Genomic DNA, 17,159 nt, shown 5'->3' on the forward strand with positions numbered 1-17,159 from the left:
TGTCCATTTTTTTTTAAATTTATATTAGTGAAGGAATTTATACAAATTAAAGATCTGAAACAAGTGTAAGTTGATTTTATGGAGAATCATTCTCTTTTCTTTGTCATATGCATAGAAGGGTAGAAAAACGAATTGCTGGGGTGATCACATGTTTAAAATAGGCTCCACTGTGACTCACTTAGCACCCCACACAAAGTAAAATGTCACCGGAAAGGAGTAACCAGCCAACCCAATGTAAAACGGGCCTTCAATCTCATGGTCTGTTTTATTTAAATTGTGGTCATACTAACAGGGATAAAACTTGGAAAAGGGAAGCTAAATTCAAAATACAAAAAGAAAACTATCTGACAATTTGTAGAATATAGAAATCACTAATAGAATGGGTCCAGACAGTGGCATTTTTCATTTTTCACTTTTAAGCAATGTCAGGTGCTAGTAGAAGCTAAAATGGGTGACCCTTAGGGAAAGGAAAACCTACCCTGCCTTGAATGTCTTTAAAACCTATAATAATAATAATATAGTGATGAAGGCATCCCGAGCTGTCAGGCAGCATCCCCGAGATGTCAGGCAGCTCTGGGTGCTGCTGGCTCGCACCCCGGTGCCCAGCGCCCTCTCCTCTGAACACGGCAGTGTCTTGTCTTTGTACTTAGGCAGGGATGTCACCTGGATGTTCAGAAATCTTTTAAAAGCAACACAGACTTTCCTTGCATCTTGACAAATCATTGTCTGCCAATAATGAAGAAAAAGTAAACCTGGTTCTGTGATCATTGCAAATACAAGGAAATAAACACTTTGGAGGGTTTTTTGTTATTAAAAAATGGTTATGTATTTTGAGATCCTTTAATTGAAAAGTGATCAGATCACCTTTCCTTATTCCCCTTGTATAAATCATGCCGCTTTTCAAAAGCATTGACCAAGTGGAGTCTCTGACTCGTTTGATATTTAAGGACAGAATGTAGGATTTTTATATGACTTCCTTTCTTTTGGGATTTTTTAAAAAGACACATTCAGATTATTTTTATTTTTGTATGCTCTTACTGCTGTTGCTTAAAATTTTGTTACCCATTTTAACATGCTTTAATATATCCTGACAATAATAACAATGCTTTACTTTCACTTGGTGCTTTCATACATTTCCCCATCTCAGGCTTGAAGCAGCCATGAGATGTTAGCAAAGCAGATTCTCATTATTATTTACATATGAGGACACAGGTTTGGGATAGTTTATTACTCTCCATTCAGCCAGCAGATCCAGTCCTTCAGTCAACATCTACTCACTCAAAATGAGTGGCACTTCCACTTCTACCATATTGTATTTCAGAGAGGAACCTCGACTTTGTGTAATTTAGCATCCAGAGTGAGGGTGGTAGTGACTCTGCTGGGCTGGACATTGGTCCCAACAGCCTGTCGGAGGTCCTTGTTACATTTGGGTTTTGTGTGCTCATGGGAACTCAGGGAAACTGGAGGACCTGAGGAGGGGCAGGAAACGAGAATGGGGAGCTGGGAACAGAAATAACCAAAGGAATCAGGATTTTCAAGTCTGGAGAAAGGAGGGTATGGAGGAGACATAGCTGACATCTCACATGTTTAGGGACTACCTGGTGGAAGATGGAAGTAGATTTGTTCTTTTTTAAGCAGCAGAAGTAGGGTCACTGGATAGAAATTACAAAGAAGTGGGTGTTTTATTTCAGCAGTAACACGGTTTTATGATAAACCTAAGGGCTCGGAGAATTTCCTGGCTAGCTGAAAACGGGGTTTTGTGGGCTTTTCCAACCCAGTTTTACAAAGTTGTATCTATAACAATTCCTGTTTCACAAATCACAGGGTCCTGAAAATTCTGTTCACTGGATGGGGAAAGCATATAAGTTAAAACAAATAAACAAAACTTTTGTTAAGATAAGTATTGAAGCTGACTGGTGAGCGCAGTGGTGTGTGCACAAGCATTTTAACTATTTCAGAATGAAGTAGCCCTGCTTTTTGCTGTTTTCATCTGGCTTGTTATTTATACTACTCATTAGTCCAGGTCTATCTAGAACATGTATAAAATTAAAAGAAATTCAATTTAGCTAGTTTCAGTATCTTTAATATCAAAGGGGAAGGCATCAAAAAAAGAGATTGGCTAAAATGAGTTTATATTATGAGCAGCTTTACTAAGGGAAACACCAAACCAAGACCCAAAGCCACTGTCCCAGGTCTGGCTGAGTCTCTCTGCTTCATGATCTGTGCCGTAGGTTTTTATTTTCCCCTGATGTGGAAGTGATGTTCTAGGAATTTTCTTTCCAACTTTTAAATTTTACGATTTTAATTCTCTCAATTTTATGACTCTAATTCTCCACATTTGCATAGGAAACTGAGAATGGTCTCAATTATAACAAAAACAACTCAGTCATTAATCTTTAAAATACTTATTCATTTACTCAAAAACATTCATTAAATGAAATGCTATTTTAGAAATCGAAAACTTACTTCAATATATGTGATTTTAAGAAAGGAAGGCAGCAAATCAGTATCTTTCATACTTGAGGGTGAGGAATTCCATTTGTAGAGTTTTGAAGCAAACATAATAGAGTTCCTCTATAAAACTCTTGCTTAGATTTGAAACAGTAACATTTTAAACCATGCTCCTAATCATAATGGCCTGCAAGAAAACTTATTATAATACATTTTTCAGTCCCAGCATTATTAAAGGGTTCAGCCTCTGATTCCAAGCAGAAAGTCTTTCCTCGATGAATAATCTCATCTTTTTCTTCTTCCAACAGATTCCAGAAGGGCGACTACCACATTGACGTGTGCATCAATGACTACCTGGATGTTTTCTGCCCTCACTATGAGGACTCTGTCCCAGAAGATAAGACTGAACGTTATGTCCTCTACATGGTGAACTTTGATGGCTACAGTGCCTGCGACCATACTTCCAAAGGATTCAAGAGATGGGAATGTAACCGGCCTCACTCTCCAAATGGACCACTGAAGTTCTCTGAAAAATTCCAGCTCTTCACACCCTTCTCTCTAGGATTTGAATTCAGGCCAGGCCGGGAATATTTCTACATCTGTGAGTACATAGTGATTTATTGTGTTGCAGGGCAGCTGCAAGAGCCCAGAGTGATGTTTTTATCTGTGTTTCAGAGCATTGTAGAGAGCTGGACTCTGCATTACAGACGTCCCCTTGTGAATATATACATCATGGTCCCTAGATACATTACCTGGGAATTGAGAGCACAAATTAGATTAAAGACACAGCATCTCTTCCCCTATGAAATTGCACGTCAGCCTGTTCAGTGAACCACTGCTGACTTGTATTTCTTTTCAATGTAAATTGCAAGGGCTTCTCCAAAGCTGGGAAAAGAAAAAGAGATTCCTGAAAAAAAAATTAAAGGAAATAATTAAATTCACATCACTTGGAATCATTGGATTTGTTATTCAGGTGTCAGCAATATCCTTTCAATCACCCACATTTTTGGTGGGGAAAGCCAAATCTCCTGCAAATGTCAGCATGCTGACGATAAATACTCTCTTTGCACCAAGGAGAAAAACAATTATTAAGAGCAGCTGTGTCTTTAAACAGGAAAGAGCGTGAAGAAGTATCTAGAATGGGCTCCAAGGGAACTGGTGTACATGAGTTTTCCACCTGTGCCCATTAAGTGCGTCTGTCCTGAAGGAGCTCTAACCCTTTTTCAGCTGTCCTCTGTTTCAAGCACCTTGCTGTGGCCCTTATGTACACATCATTTCTTCAGGCATCATGCTGGTCGCATACTCTAGGTAAATGCCTCTCAAACTTGTGTGTACGTCACCTAGGCAGCTTGTTATGATGCAGATCTGACTCGGGGATCTGTGGTGGGGCCCAAGATGCTGCAGTCACGGAGCCCCCAGGTGCTGCTGGTCTGGGGCCCACACCACACGTGAGCAGGGTGCCAAGTCATGCTTGTCAGGGCAGCTTGCTGTGTGTCTGGATTCTCTTCTAGCCAGTATCAAATATTGAAACTATCTGGCCTTTCCCAAGTGTTTTCACTGTCAGCTGGAGAAGTTAAACATTTATTTGTTCAAAAGTACATTTATTGAACTACTCATCATGGCTCAGAACTGTTGGGAGATCAGAATGGAAGGATGCTCCCTGTCTTCGAGGAGTGACTGTGTAGTGGGGAGCAGATGTTAAACAGGCAACCAACGTGTAAATACACCACTGCTGAGTGAAGATAAGTAAATGCAGGGTACACAGGGGAGGTGGATTTCACCCGCTCGGAAGGCTCCAGAGGCGCAGCTGCACACCGAGCAGAGAGACCCAGGCAGTTGCACCCAGGGCACTTAGCGCCGACCTCTCAGCCTCACTTGCTGGACAAACGAGATCCCCAGTCCTGTGTGTCTGACCCACCTCATCAGTCTGAGTGTCCCCACCCACTCCTAACCACATGTTTTAAGTGTGCAAGGATTTCTAGCTCCTCCTCTTCTTCAGGAAACAGACTTTTATAATAAGCCAGATTTCACCATCACAAGGGCACTCTCACTTATATTGGAATTGAATTTTAAAAGGAAATTGAACAGTACTGGTTTTATTATTTCAGTACATATTTTAGTCGTTAGTCATGAGCAAACATGTAAGAGTCTTGATACTATCTCAATTCAATCCATAAAATAAGAAAAGGAATATTGAGTCCCACGGATGGAAGAAACACTGGCACACAGTGAAGTCACACGTTTTTAGGCAGTGGACTCTGCCTTTTGCTCATTTTTTACTTTGTGAAAGAATATCATTCCACAAATGAGAAAAAAGAAAGAGGAAGACTTCAGTTGTATGACAGCAACTCATTAATTGCCTAACTCTAAAATATCTTACTGATGCAAGAGGAAATTACTGCCAGTTTCAAAATTTTCATACTGGTTCCTCAGATTTAAAAAAAGCAGCAACAGAAGCAAAAAGCAAAAATGAATAGAGAGTTCTAAGATGGAAAACATCCTCAATAGCTAACTAGTTGATTGCAGGACCATTGGAAATTATAGAATCCATTGAGGTTCATAAGCAAGATGTTATTATTCAAATACACCCGTAGTGCTTATGACTGGCTTTTCCTCATTTGTGGTTAAATTCAATATTTCACTAAAAATCATTATGTGTCTTCTATAACATTCATTTAACAGAGTCATTTAACTGTCAAGGGCTCCTGACAAAGTAATTGTTCCAAAATGCTTCAAAATATCAAGAGCTTTTTGCTGTTCAGCTGAGTTAAACCTGAATTACTTTTTTTAATGAAAGGCAAAATAGCACAAAATTAGCAAAGAGGTATTCATTTACGAGAAGCTGGCCTGGTAGTCGCTTCAATTGAATTTTCAACCATGTTTTAGAACCACAAGAGCATCCTTCCCTGTCTTTTAACAGTGAGTTTCTTCTCTTTGTTGTACTGCTGAGAGCAGGAGTGGCGGAGCTAACGTGGCTGCCTTACAGACGTTTAATGTACTGTGGTCATAATTAAACAAAAGGATACTTAGGGGAGGATGAACCCTCAGTTGAATTTTCCTCTCTCCTAATATGCATGGAATGAACAAGATGATGGGCAAATGATTCTTCTCACACTTACTACAAGAAGCTCTACTGCTGATCTCAGGAACAAGCCTGACTACCCAGGGGTCAATTTTATAAACTGGTCTGACTAGGCCAGGGGTATATTTCAGCTTGTCAAGGCCTTAAAATCTCTCTTCCAAATTTTCCAAGATTAAAAAAAGAAAGCTACGGCCTTTTGGCAGTCCTTTTTCAGAGCGCCATTGCTGGGTGAAGTATATGGTGGCTCTAGAGAACCAGCTTTCACATGCCAACTTGGGCTTGGGGGAAAGGCAGAGGGGTATTTCCTAACAGGACACCCACCTCATCACTTAGGCTCAGAGAGGACACAAATCAGGGTGTTCAACCAAGTTCTGCTTAATCCTCAATGTGATTTATTTCCTTGTTAATTTCTTCAAGTTATACAAAATTAAGAAAATACAGTAGTTAGAAATATTTTGCAAAGTTCCCTGTTTACTTTAAAAATTAAATACCCTTCCCTGTTCTAGATTCTTTATTTGTCCTGAGAACGACTCTATGCTGTTCCCCATTGCTTATGACCGGGCAGCACATTAGGTTGCTGTAATTGCTGATTGTTGCTGAGGCAGACCGAGTCCATTCTCAGATCTGACCAATACTTATTTCAATCTATAGGAGTCATTTTGGTAAGAGGTTGGCATCTTGAAGTCATTATAGAAAGCCAGTGGTATTTCTGTCAGTGATAGATTTGCAGAATTGCCCATCAATAGATTACAGAAACAGTCATTTATGTAGACTTCCTAAGGTAAAGAATTATCTCAGAAACTTCAAAAATACTTGTTTTAAAAATGATTCTCATAAATATTAGCCTAATGAGAACATATTTGAAAGAGGTTTTGCTGTTGTTAAATTAGAAGAGGCAAAGGGAAATGACATAAATAAGGGTACTTTAAGTTGTTTTTGTAAGGCAGTAGAAACACTCATTTTTGAATGTCCTCTTTTAAAATAAGGAACACTGAGTCCCGGGCTCGTCCCCTGATCTGACTAGCTACGGGATCTTGGGTGAACATGTGAGCCCTTTGGATTTCTGTTCCACATCTGTTGCAATAGATTATTTCAGACATCTTGCAGTTTTAATATCCTAATCTCACTATATTTTATCCAAGGGTCTGCACCCTAGGTAGGAGAACATCTGTCACATGGCCACACCCAGTGCCTTATTTAGTAGGTGTTCAATAAATGCCAGTTAAAGGGACGTCCTTAGGGGAAATGCAGAGGGGATTTACCTGAACGGGTCCGTCTGTGGCCTAGAATCACGCTCCCGTCTGTCTGCCCCACTCTCCTCACTGCTCTGTCGAAGCCCTGCAGTGGCTTCCTTGCCTCGCCAGGACAGAGCCGCAGGGTCTCTAACTTGGCCAGCAAGGTCCTCGGAGGCAGGTACTCTTCTCTTCCCCACCCTTGGCCTCCTGCATTTCTCTTCCCACCATATCCTGCCTTACTATCTCTACTCTGGCCACCCAGCCTCCTTCCTGCTCCTCATACCTGTCCACCCCCTGTCACTGCCTGGGTGTTTGTCTTCTCTCTGCCTGGAGTCTTCTTGCCCCAGGCATCCACGTCCCTTCTCTCACTCTCTAAAGGTCTGTGTTAAAAAATGTCTTCATCAGAGGCTGTTCTGACCTCCCTAAACAAAGACAATTCTCTATCATCCTCTGTACTCTTACCCTGCTTTCTGTTTCTGCTCTGTGCCCTGCATTATATTGTTTGGCAGACAGTAGGTGTTCAATAAATGGCACTAGTGTTCACATAGCAGTTCACTGTTCCAGACACTGTTCTAAACACCCTACAATTCTCAAAACAGCACTATTTTAGAGATGAGGAAACTAAGCACAAAACGTTAGGTAAATTTAAAAAGGTTCACACAGAAAAGAAATGACAGATCTGAGAGGAAATTAAACAAATTAAGCAACTAAAAGGAGGGAGATAAAATCCTAGGCCTCAGGTGCAAAAAGGAAAAACATACTTTATTTTGTATTAAAAAAAAAGATTAGGAACAATTAGCACTGCTGTTTAGAGGATATTACTTTATAAACTCTGCTGAAAACCCCAAATCAGATAGTAGAAAGATACTTTTGAACACATTTATGTATTTTTAGCTCTTTGCCAAACAATACTTTTCCATTTCCAAAAGATGTTTCAACTGTGTCTTCCCAGAGAGTTGACCCTTTTAATACTTCAAAATGTCAGGAAAGTTGAATTTTCAAAGAAATTCTTCTTGAAGCCTCTGAATATTCAGGATCCACACTGAATCATGATTGAACATTTGATTGTGAAATGAGTGTTAATGAGAGACCTACAGTAATGAAGACAAAAGTCATTTTCTAAAAATGATTTAAAAAGCAGAGAATTCTTCTAGCATTTGCCACATGTAAGGTGTAGCTGATTTTCTTGAATGTCCTCTTTTATAGAGTTTATAGTCACAGCACCCAGGGGAAAACAGGAGTTTCTGGGACATTGTCCTGGAGCACACCCTTCCTATGTTTATTGGCAAGTAAACTTGAATGCACATGTCATTTTAGTATTATTCCTTCATATTGATAGGGTAATGGGAGCACAGAGCTGAACAATGTCCATTTCCTTGAAGTTAGAATCCTGACAATCTCATTAATGAAAAGAACTTTCAGGGACCCGAAAACTTCTCCCTTCTGTAAGGAAGTATTTTTGTTGTACATATTTTCTGAAATTAGAAAGTAAGTCATGGGACAGACTACATTACTATTGGGCATCATTCTTAAGTCCATAGTATGTAACTACTTGAGTGCATGTGGTTAACTGCTAACTCTCTCCCTTATGGACTTTAATTCAAAGTTTATCATCTTAAGCTGTGAGGCAATTTTAATATGCACTATATAATTTTAAAAACTGACAAAATTAGTAACCTAAATTCTTAAGAAATATGTTATTGAATGATCCAGATCCAGATCAGCTTCAAAAATCATTTGGTTGTACAGTATAGCATTGACAATCTTTTAAGAAGTGTAGGAATGTTCAGTAAATCCAGAGCATACCAATGTAAAGAAAATCTGTCACTTGCCAACTGGATATGTTCCAAAATCTTATTTGCAGGTGATTGTTTGGAACTTAAGAGTGTAGCTCTGTGCAGAAGTGTTTCTAAAATTAGGCAAGCTCTCCTTGCCTAATGGAGAATCTGCTTAACCATAATGTTGATTTAAAACTATGTATTTTCAAGGAAAAAATAGTGGAAAACAGCATCTAGAATAGCTGTTCAGTAAATAGTTGTTGAATGAATAAATGCCATAATAAAACAGTAAAACAAACAGAACAGGAAAGAAATTAAATTTTTTTTATTTGTTGCATGTTAAAGTTTGAGAAAAGCAGATAGATTAGAAGCCCTAGATTTGACTATACCCACTGCAGCAGCTCCCTGGTTTATTAATAATGTTTTTTGATCATATGCTGGGAATACATTAAATATGTGAAAGGAGAGAGTGAACTGATGGGTAAAAAAAAAAACAGGTACAGACTCCGGGGAATGTAGCCTTGGGCTCGAATCTTCATCCTATATTCTTAATAGCTACATGTCTTTGCGTAACTTAACCTCACTGAGCCTGACTTGAACTTCATCTGTAAAATGGGCATATAATAATAATTTATTATTACAATCTTTCTTATATTCAAGACTCAGTTAAAGTACTATTTTTTAAAGGACCAGTTGCTATCAAAAAGATAACTTCAGTAATCCACATCTGAAAAATTTTGCATCCTTTGAGAAGTTAAGGCAACTTGAATAGCCTTGATATTTTAGTTTACTAAAAGGTTTCATGAAGGTCTAGTAAAGATTCACATTTTTTTAAGTCTGTGCTGTAGATTCTGAGGCAATATTATGCTAGGAGTACCTGTGACTAAAGAAGTCTCACTTCCTTTAGATGCCTGATTTGGTGGTTGCTTACTTTAGTAGTCAACATTAAGAATTATTTTGGTGCTAACAGGTCACACCAATCCACCTTTTTTGTAATTTGTTCTTACTGAAATAGAAGAGTGTCAAAACGGCTCATTTATCAAAGCAGGAGATAATCTTTTTCATCTTTCATAGTCTTACACTCTTGCAGGGGAGGTGACCTGTAAGTACAATGTACTTTCTTAAAATGAACAACTCAATATTTGCTTCAATGTGTATGTGTTTTGCTTTCATTATTGAAAAATCTTTTTGACTATGGGAGTCTTATTTTAGCATTAAATGCTCTAGCATATACTACAGCTGAGATTCAAATCTTTCTGTTATGCATATTTTTTATATGTATATAACTGAAATTTCCAGGACTGTGGTCAAATACCGGTTCACTTCTGTATTTTTTTAGGTAGACTCAGAGCATGCTATTCAGCAAGGAGTATTTATGATGTTAATTTAATAGAGAAGGGAGTTGAAGGGCAGTTAGAAAATTGACACGTTTTTATATTTTCTAAAGTGGAAAAAAATGAGTATGGCACAAACATCACATAGTAATTGCTCAGCTATAGATACAGAGTATATCTTAGTCACTAAATCTATTTATTGTTTTTTTTTTTCTTTAGTTTTATTTGGAACATACACTGCAACAGTTTTTCTCCACTTGGCCACTGGACATTTGTCGGAAATTGTATAACATTTCTGTCTGAAAGTAGTTGTTCTATTCCCTTTGTGTACTTTCAGTGGTCTTTAGAGAACCTGCAAGAATGCACCTTTTTATTTAAAGAATGAGTTTAGAGAATTGTGTTTGTTTCAGATCTTCCCTAGGCATCTTTTAGGAAAGCATGAATGGATTTCAAGGACTCTTAAATGAAGGTTATTTTAAATAAAGGATATAAAAGAGGATGTTTAGGGACTTTGAGATATTTTTCCATGTTCATTTTAAGTTTCTCTTATGAAAACGGTTGGTTATTGCCAGGTGCCCCGCTAACCTTCTGAACTAGAAGGCACAGCCTCAACTCAGGTACAGCTGGAGCGTGGATGCTTCACCCAGTATGTTTCAGAGAATTAGCGTAAAATCAAAGGTGGAGGAGGCAATTGACAGGAACGTACTTTTTAACACTTTATTGTTTTTAAATTTTTTGACAGTATTATTTGGTCAAGTGGGGAGACTTCTAAAAAGAATGCCTGCCCTGTTAGATGACTTTACTAAAGGATTAATTAAATCCTGTTAAAAAGAATCAGAGAAATTAATGCTGGGAATTGGAGCAAACATCACTGCTTAATAGATTTTGACTTTGGGAACATTGTTAAAGTTCGTACAGGGAGACTTAAAAGCCATTGAATAACTGGAGCTTGATGGAACTTCATGGTCAGCCATAAGAAACTAAAGACTTATCAGTACTCTTCCATTGTTTGAATTTTTCAAAGGCTGCAATGCTCAGATAAGTTCAAAAACAGTAATTTTTATTTGTGTTTCTTTTAAGAATTTAAAATGCTATTACAAGAAAGAGGGACCATGTAGAGTCCTGACCTCCTGAGGGGAAGGAAGGAATTATGTCACCTTTGGCTTCCTTTTACCCCACTGAGACTAAATGCTGAAATAGAGACAAATGAAAGGATGTTCTTTCTGTCCCTAAATGTCAAAAGTGGCCACATCTCTCAGAGAAATAACACACCTGATTAATTGCATAATTTCATAGGGAAGCAGGGATCCTCAGCCTTAGAAACATGTACTGTACTAATGTGGCTGCAAAGTTAACTGAAAACAGCATAATGAGCTGTTGTACCGCGTGTATGTGACACAGAGCAGATGCCAGGAGCAGTGGCAGTAACACACCAGTGACACTTGGAATAACAGTGTTTATACTTCATTGACTTGGGGTTTTCAGTATGCTACTCTGTGTTTCCTTGAGTAACTTATTAAGGCAACTGAACTCCAGTGTGGCGATGTCTAAGTGTCATTTGTTGTAAATTACAAGCATGCACGCACACCAAGCCCATAGTCAATCTCCAGAAAAAAACACTTCCTCATACAGAAGGACCAAAAGATTATCCATGAGACATGCACACAGAGCAGAAGATGATCCTCTGCACATTGTGCATGCTGGAAGAACAGTATTTTGGCCTTTCATCAGAAGAAATACTATTTCTACAGATTTTCCCACTCATCTGTTCTTGCTCTATTTTAACAGAATGGTCTTGTAACTCTTGGTTTGAAAGTTGTCATACAGCCTCACAGCAGGCTTATGTTATCTACAGAGTTCTTTATGAGGAAATATAAATCACCACAAATGAGACTTTTCACAGCCAGAGATATGTAGAAATTTGTGTCAGCGCTGTGCTGGCTTGCTGAAAAATATCTCTAGGCTCTGAAGCTCTTTCACAACTCATCCCCGCTCTCTACTCTTTTGGGAAGCAATTCTCAAAACTTGAGATTTATGGTCCAGAGAGCTGATAGTGGCTATAAAGTTTTCTATTTTCTCTTTTCTTTAATATTAATGCAGAGAATGAGCCATTATCATTCATTATTTTAGTTCATGAGTATCCTGTGGGCTTAAAATACGGTTTCTGCGGATATGGCTTACCTGTGTCTAATGGGGGAAGTATGTGGACTTTGGCAACAGGCGTCTTTTCCAAGGAATATTTTTAGGCAGATTGTAGAAAATCTATGTTTGAAACAACTTTAATATATACGCTATAACCAGGTATGGTTTCAGAATTTAAAGCTTTATAAAATATTAATTCAGTCTGAGCCCCAAAAGTAAAATATCATGAATTGGGGAAAAGCCAGCCAGTCTGCTATTGTTACAAATTGGAATGAGAATATCTTTTCATTTTACTGTTTTCAGAGATTTACACTATTTCCAGCCAGCTTTATCTACATTAATGTTGGGGAAGTCTTAGTTTATAGTTAGCACTCCCCTTTGCACCCAACTCTTTAAAAACAGTCTGAATCATTTAAAAATGTCTCTGAATCATTAAAAAAGTACATATATTGTTTTAGATTTAAACTTGTCCAATTTGTAGTAGCTTTAATATCTGGCTTCTAATCTAAATTTGCTTTTTCTGAAATTTTTTTTATCACATTATCATTTTAATATCTATAGCACTTTTTTTTTGTTACCATTAATCTACAATTACATGAAGAACATTATGTTTACTAGGGTCCCTCCTTCATCAAGTCCCCCTCACAAACCCCATTACAGTCACTGTCCATCAGTGTAGTAAGATGTAGAATCACTAAGTGTCTTCTGTGTTGCAAAGCCCTCCCCTTTCCCCCACCCCCTACATTATACATGCTAATCATAATACCCCCTTTCTTCTTCCCCGCCCTTATTCCTCCCTACCCTACCATTCATTCTCCCCAGTCCCTTTCCCTTTGGTAACTCTTAGTTCATTCTTGGGTTCTGTGGTTCTGCTGCTGTTTTGTTCCTTCAGTTTTTCTTTTGTTCTTATACTCCACATATGAGTGAAATCATTTGGTATTTGTCTTTCTCTGCCTGGCTTATTTCACTGATCATAATACCCTCTAGCTCCACCCATGTTGTTGCAAATGGTAGGATTTGTTTCCTTCTTATGGCTGAATAATATTTCATTGTGTATATGTACCACATCTTTATCCATTCATGTACTGATGGACACTTAGGTTGCTTTCATTTCTTGGCTATTGTAAATAGTGCTGCGATAAACATAGGGGTGCATCTGCCTTTTTCAAACTGGGCTGCTGCATTCTTAGGGTAAATTCTTAAGTGGAATTCCTGAGTCAAATATTATTTCTATTTTGAGCTTTTTGAGGAACCTCTATACTGCTTTCCATAGTGGTTGAACTAATTTACATTCCCACAGCAGTGTAGGAGGGTTCCCCTTTCTCTACAACATCACCAACATTTGTTTTTGTTTGTCTTTTGGATGGTAGCCATCCTTACTGGTGTGAGGTGATAGCTCATTGTGGTTTTAATTTGCATTTTTCTGGTAACTAGCGATGTGGAGCATCTTTTCATGTGTCTGTTTGCCATCTGAAGTTCTTCTTTGGAGAACTGTCTGTTCAGCTCCTCTGCCCATTTTTTAATTGGATTATTTGCTTCTTGTTTGTTTTTTTTTTCTGAAATTTTTTAAACAAAATTTCAAGAATGAGTTTAGAGAATTGTGTCTGTTTGAGATCTTCCCTAGCCATCTTATAGGAAAGCATGAAAATGCTGTCACAGGCTCTGATGAAAATCTGAATTGATGAAATTGCCTGTTTATTTTACTTTAACAGTTTCAGTGGGTCCTCAACCTTGAATTCAGAAATTCTTGCTCTATTTTAGGCCTAAGTTTTATGGAACAAATCTAAACAAGGAGAGTGAAATATAGGCCGAATATATGAATAGGCCTTTTTTTTTTTTTTTTTTTTTTTTTTTACTTTTAATAGATTGCTTAGAGATCATGGTATACACCAGGGGCAGTTCAGTTCAGTCAGTTTTGAGACCATATAATGAATACTGCAATGGTTTGAATGAGGTTCAGTTCAGAGTAATTACTACTGCAAAAGCAGCCTTTTGCTAAAGGCTTACTCATACCTTGATAACTGCTTCCCTCATACTTCTTCTGATAATCATGATTATAGTGATTTAGCACTTATTGCAAGTTTACTGTGTGCCACACACTATATCAAGCACTTGTTTTAAGTCACTGAATCCTCTTTGTGAGGTAGGTACTATATTATCTCCATTGTATAATATGAAGAAAATGAGGCTGAGAGAATTAACTTGCCTGAGACCATATAGTAAGCAATGGAGTCAGGATTTGAACCCATGCAGTTTGATTCCAAGTCTAAGCTCTTTCCTCACTTATTTCATAATATTTTTAAAGAAGTTAGAAGGTGACAGACTTCAAACATATATGACTCTCACCTATACCTTGGAACTTAAGGCAGACCCAATTCTAAAAATGGCTAATGTGATATGTACAGGGACATTTCACGTCAAACATTCCCTGAGATTGACATATTAGGAGGTATATGGGCTTTTAAAGCAAAGTCGAGTGCTGTTGAATAGTTTGTGGGGTCAGAATTTATTGACATAATAAAATGTCATTCTTTCTCCCTACTTCAATGACAATGAAGACATTTAATGATTAGCAAGACTATTGAAAGTATATGTCTCTTTGGTATCCTGAGTCATTTTTCAGAGGTTTAAATTTGATTAACAGAATCAATAGCACAGTGTAGGCATTGGTGGATATATTGCAAAGCCTCGTGACTGTCTCAGCATTGCAGCTTGTTAATATGACATGTCGGGGATTGACTTACCTTGTCCTTGAGCAGCAGTGGCTGCAAATTGTTTCCATTATTATTATTAGCTGTAGTTGCTGTTGCTATTGTTTTTTAAAATCCATCAGTCTTTCATAGACTTGGAGTCACTACACATTTTTGCAAATTCGAGAAAGAAGTAGAGATTCTACAAGAAGGGCCAGTCAGAATTTATACCATTTGAGCTCTTTAGAATGAAATTCGGGAACTACAGAGGTTGTGTGTAGCAGCCAGATCTTACACAGACAGGGGCTTGGCCCTGGTTCATGGGGGCAGTTGTCAGAGTTGGGAGACCACCCAGCAGCCTTCCAGGGAACAAGCTTCACACAGCTCCTGCGGATTTCCTCTCTCACCTGCCTCCCCTCTCCTCATAAGCACATCAAGGAAAAGACAGGTCTGAGTGGAATGAAAAAACATTTGAAAAATAAAAGTGGACAGATGGGGCTAGATTATGGAGGGCCATTAATTCTTGTCTGAAGAATTTGGAACTTACCTAGCAAGCCATAGGGAATAGTATGTTTTTGAAGGGGAAACCTTTGTGTCTTCTCATGTAAATACATTGAAATAATTTGTTTTAGGATTTGATCCTGGCTGGTTATAAATAGCAGGTAATGAACACATACCCATTCCACATGTTTATACATATTGTCTCATCCACACCTTATCATAACTATGTGTTCAGCACTATAACTGTTCCCACTTTTTCAGATGAGGAAACTGAAGCAGAGACAGGCCAAATAATTTGTCTAAAATCACACTGTTCATTGTGGTGGTGCCCAGAGTTGAGCAAAAGCATTTGACGTGAATGTTCATACTCTTAGCTGTTTCTCAGGTCTGGCAAGTTAGGTTCCAGAAATAGTGCCAGTACTTATGAAGAAATTATTCTAATCTCAGAGATATTAATACCCTGTACTTGAATTTTTGTTGTTTCTATACTGCCTTGTCTATTCAGCTTCTTTGCTGTAGCTGCAGTTTTTTTATTTTTTTGCACAGGCTTTTACAATGTTTTTATTAAGTGGAATTGCTAAATCAATAACATTTGCTGGATTATTAATTCAGTTAAATAGCAGAATTTCTAACCTTTTGATATGATATGCTAGTTTATTATTAAAGTCCATTTTAGAAGATTTATTCAGCTCTTTCCTGAAATATTTATATTGAAAATTCTATATAAATGCATATATTAAAGTCTTTGGGTTGTTGGTACTTGTATATCATTAAATTTGTAGAAAATCTACAGTGGCTATAGAAGGATACACTTCAGTTTTGAATATTATTTCTCACTAGTCAACTCAACAGTACCTTCTGAGCTGTGTTTACCTAACCGGCAGATGTGGCAGACACCACAGAGTGACAGTAGAAAGTACTCAATGTAATCTTCGTCCTCCGGGAGCTCACAGTCTGATGTGAGAGAAATGTATCTATGCAAATCACAGCAAAAAGAGAAATCAATTACAAGATTGTCACTGTCCATTAAAGAGAGAAGATTGCTGCAGGAGGAAGACATTAAAGATGTGCAGTGCTGATTGGAGGGGTAAGGTGGAATTCAGGTCTCAGGGCTTGAAGACACTATCCTCACTTTAGTGACCTACCTGCAGAGGCAGGTAAAAAGGCAGTTTCTTGACACCCACTTCCAGAAAGTCTGATACATTACATTTTATGAGGCTGGCTGAGGTATGGATCTTCATTTTTAACAAAGCTCTCCATAAGTTTCTCCTGTAGGTGATAATACCACACTTTGGAAACATTAACTTAAAGTGGAAGTGAATAGGTCTCAATTTGAGACATGGAAGAAGTGAGTACTGGTGATTTGAGTAAATGCAACAGCAGAATTGATGTTGAGAAAAGGCAGTCTGTGTTGTGAATGTTTGTATAACCTGGGCACCCTGGGAACTCTGGTTAGAGAGATGGCACTAGTCTAAGATAAAGACTAAGACAGAGTAGTATAAGAAGTCAGCCCTCTCGGCCATGCTCATAATAAATCCTTCTGGTCCACCAAGCAAACTGTCTCATTGGCTTCTCCTGGTGAATACAATTTCACCAGGCTGATGCAAACAAGACCCAGGTAACCTTTTGTTATTTTCTTTTTTTATTTCTTACACAATTTTAAAAATGTTTGTTATGAAATGAATTTATTTTACAAAGTGGTAAGCTATGTGAGGATAAGAATCAGAAAGAATAAGAATAAACAGGCAAGATATCAGCAGTAAGACATAGTCGTTTTGGACCAACAGTTTAGAAGGAAAACGTGTGCTTGGGGAGAAAGGATAGAACAGTTAGTAGTCCCTCTAACACTCTGTTTATGTAACGGGGGGTCTTTTGGAAGATACAGTGAAGAAGTGGGTGCCTGCCTATTGTCTGTGACCTTTTGTGCTTGTCAGTTTACATTTCTT

The 17,159-nt window shown here is 38.0% G+C and overlaps 1 protein-coding gene across 3 annotated transcripts in view; it reads left to right on the plus strand.

Moving 5' to 3' along the window:
• The window catches only part of EFNA5 (ephrin A5), a 281,772-nt gene that overhangs the window by 231,372 nt on the left and 33,241 nt on the right, over positions 1-17,159 (plus strand). For all 3 annotated transcript variants that reach the window (XM_017673379.3, XM_017673380.3, XM_037011958.2), the window contains one exon: positions 2,760-3,052. In XM_017673379.3, coding sequence (XP_017528868.1) covers positions 2,760-3,052 — 293 coding nt within the window. The remainder of the gene's footprint in view (positions 1-2,759; positions 3,053-17,159) is intronic.

The sequence above is a fragment of the Manis javanica genome, chromosome 1, assembly GCF_040802235.1.
Source record: "Manis javanica isolate MJ-LG chromosome 1, MJ_LKY, whole genome shotgun sequence".
Classification (NCBI taxonomy): Eukaryota; Metazoa; Chordata; class Mammalia; order Pholidota; family Manidae; genus Manis; species Manis javanica.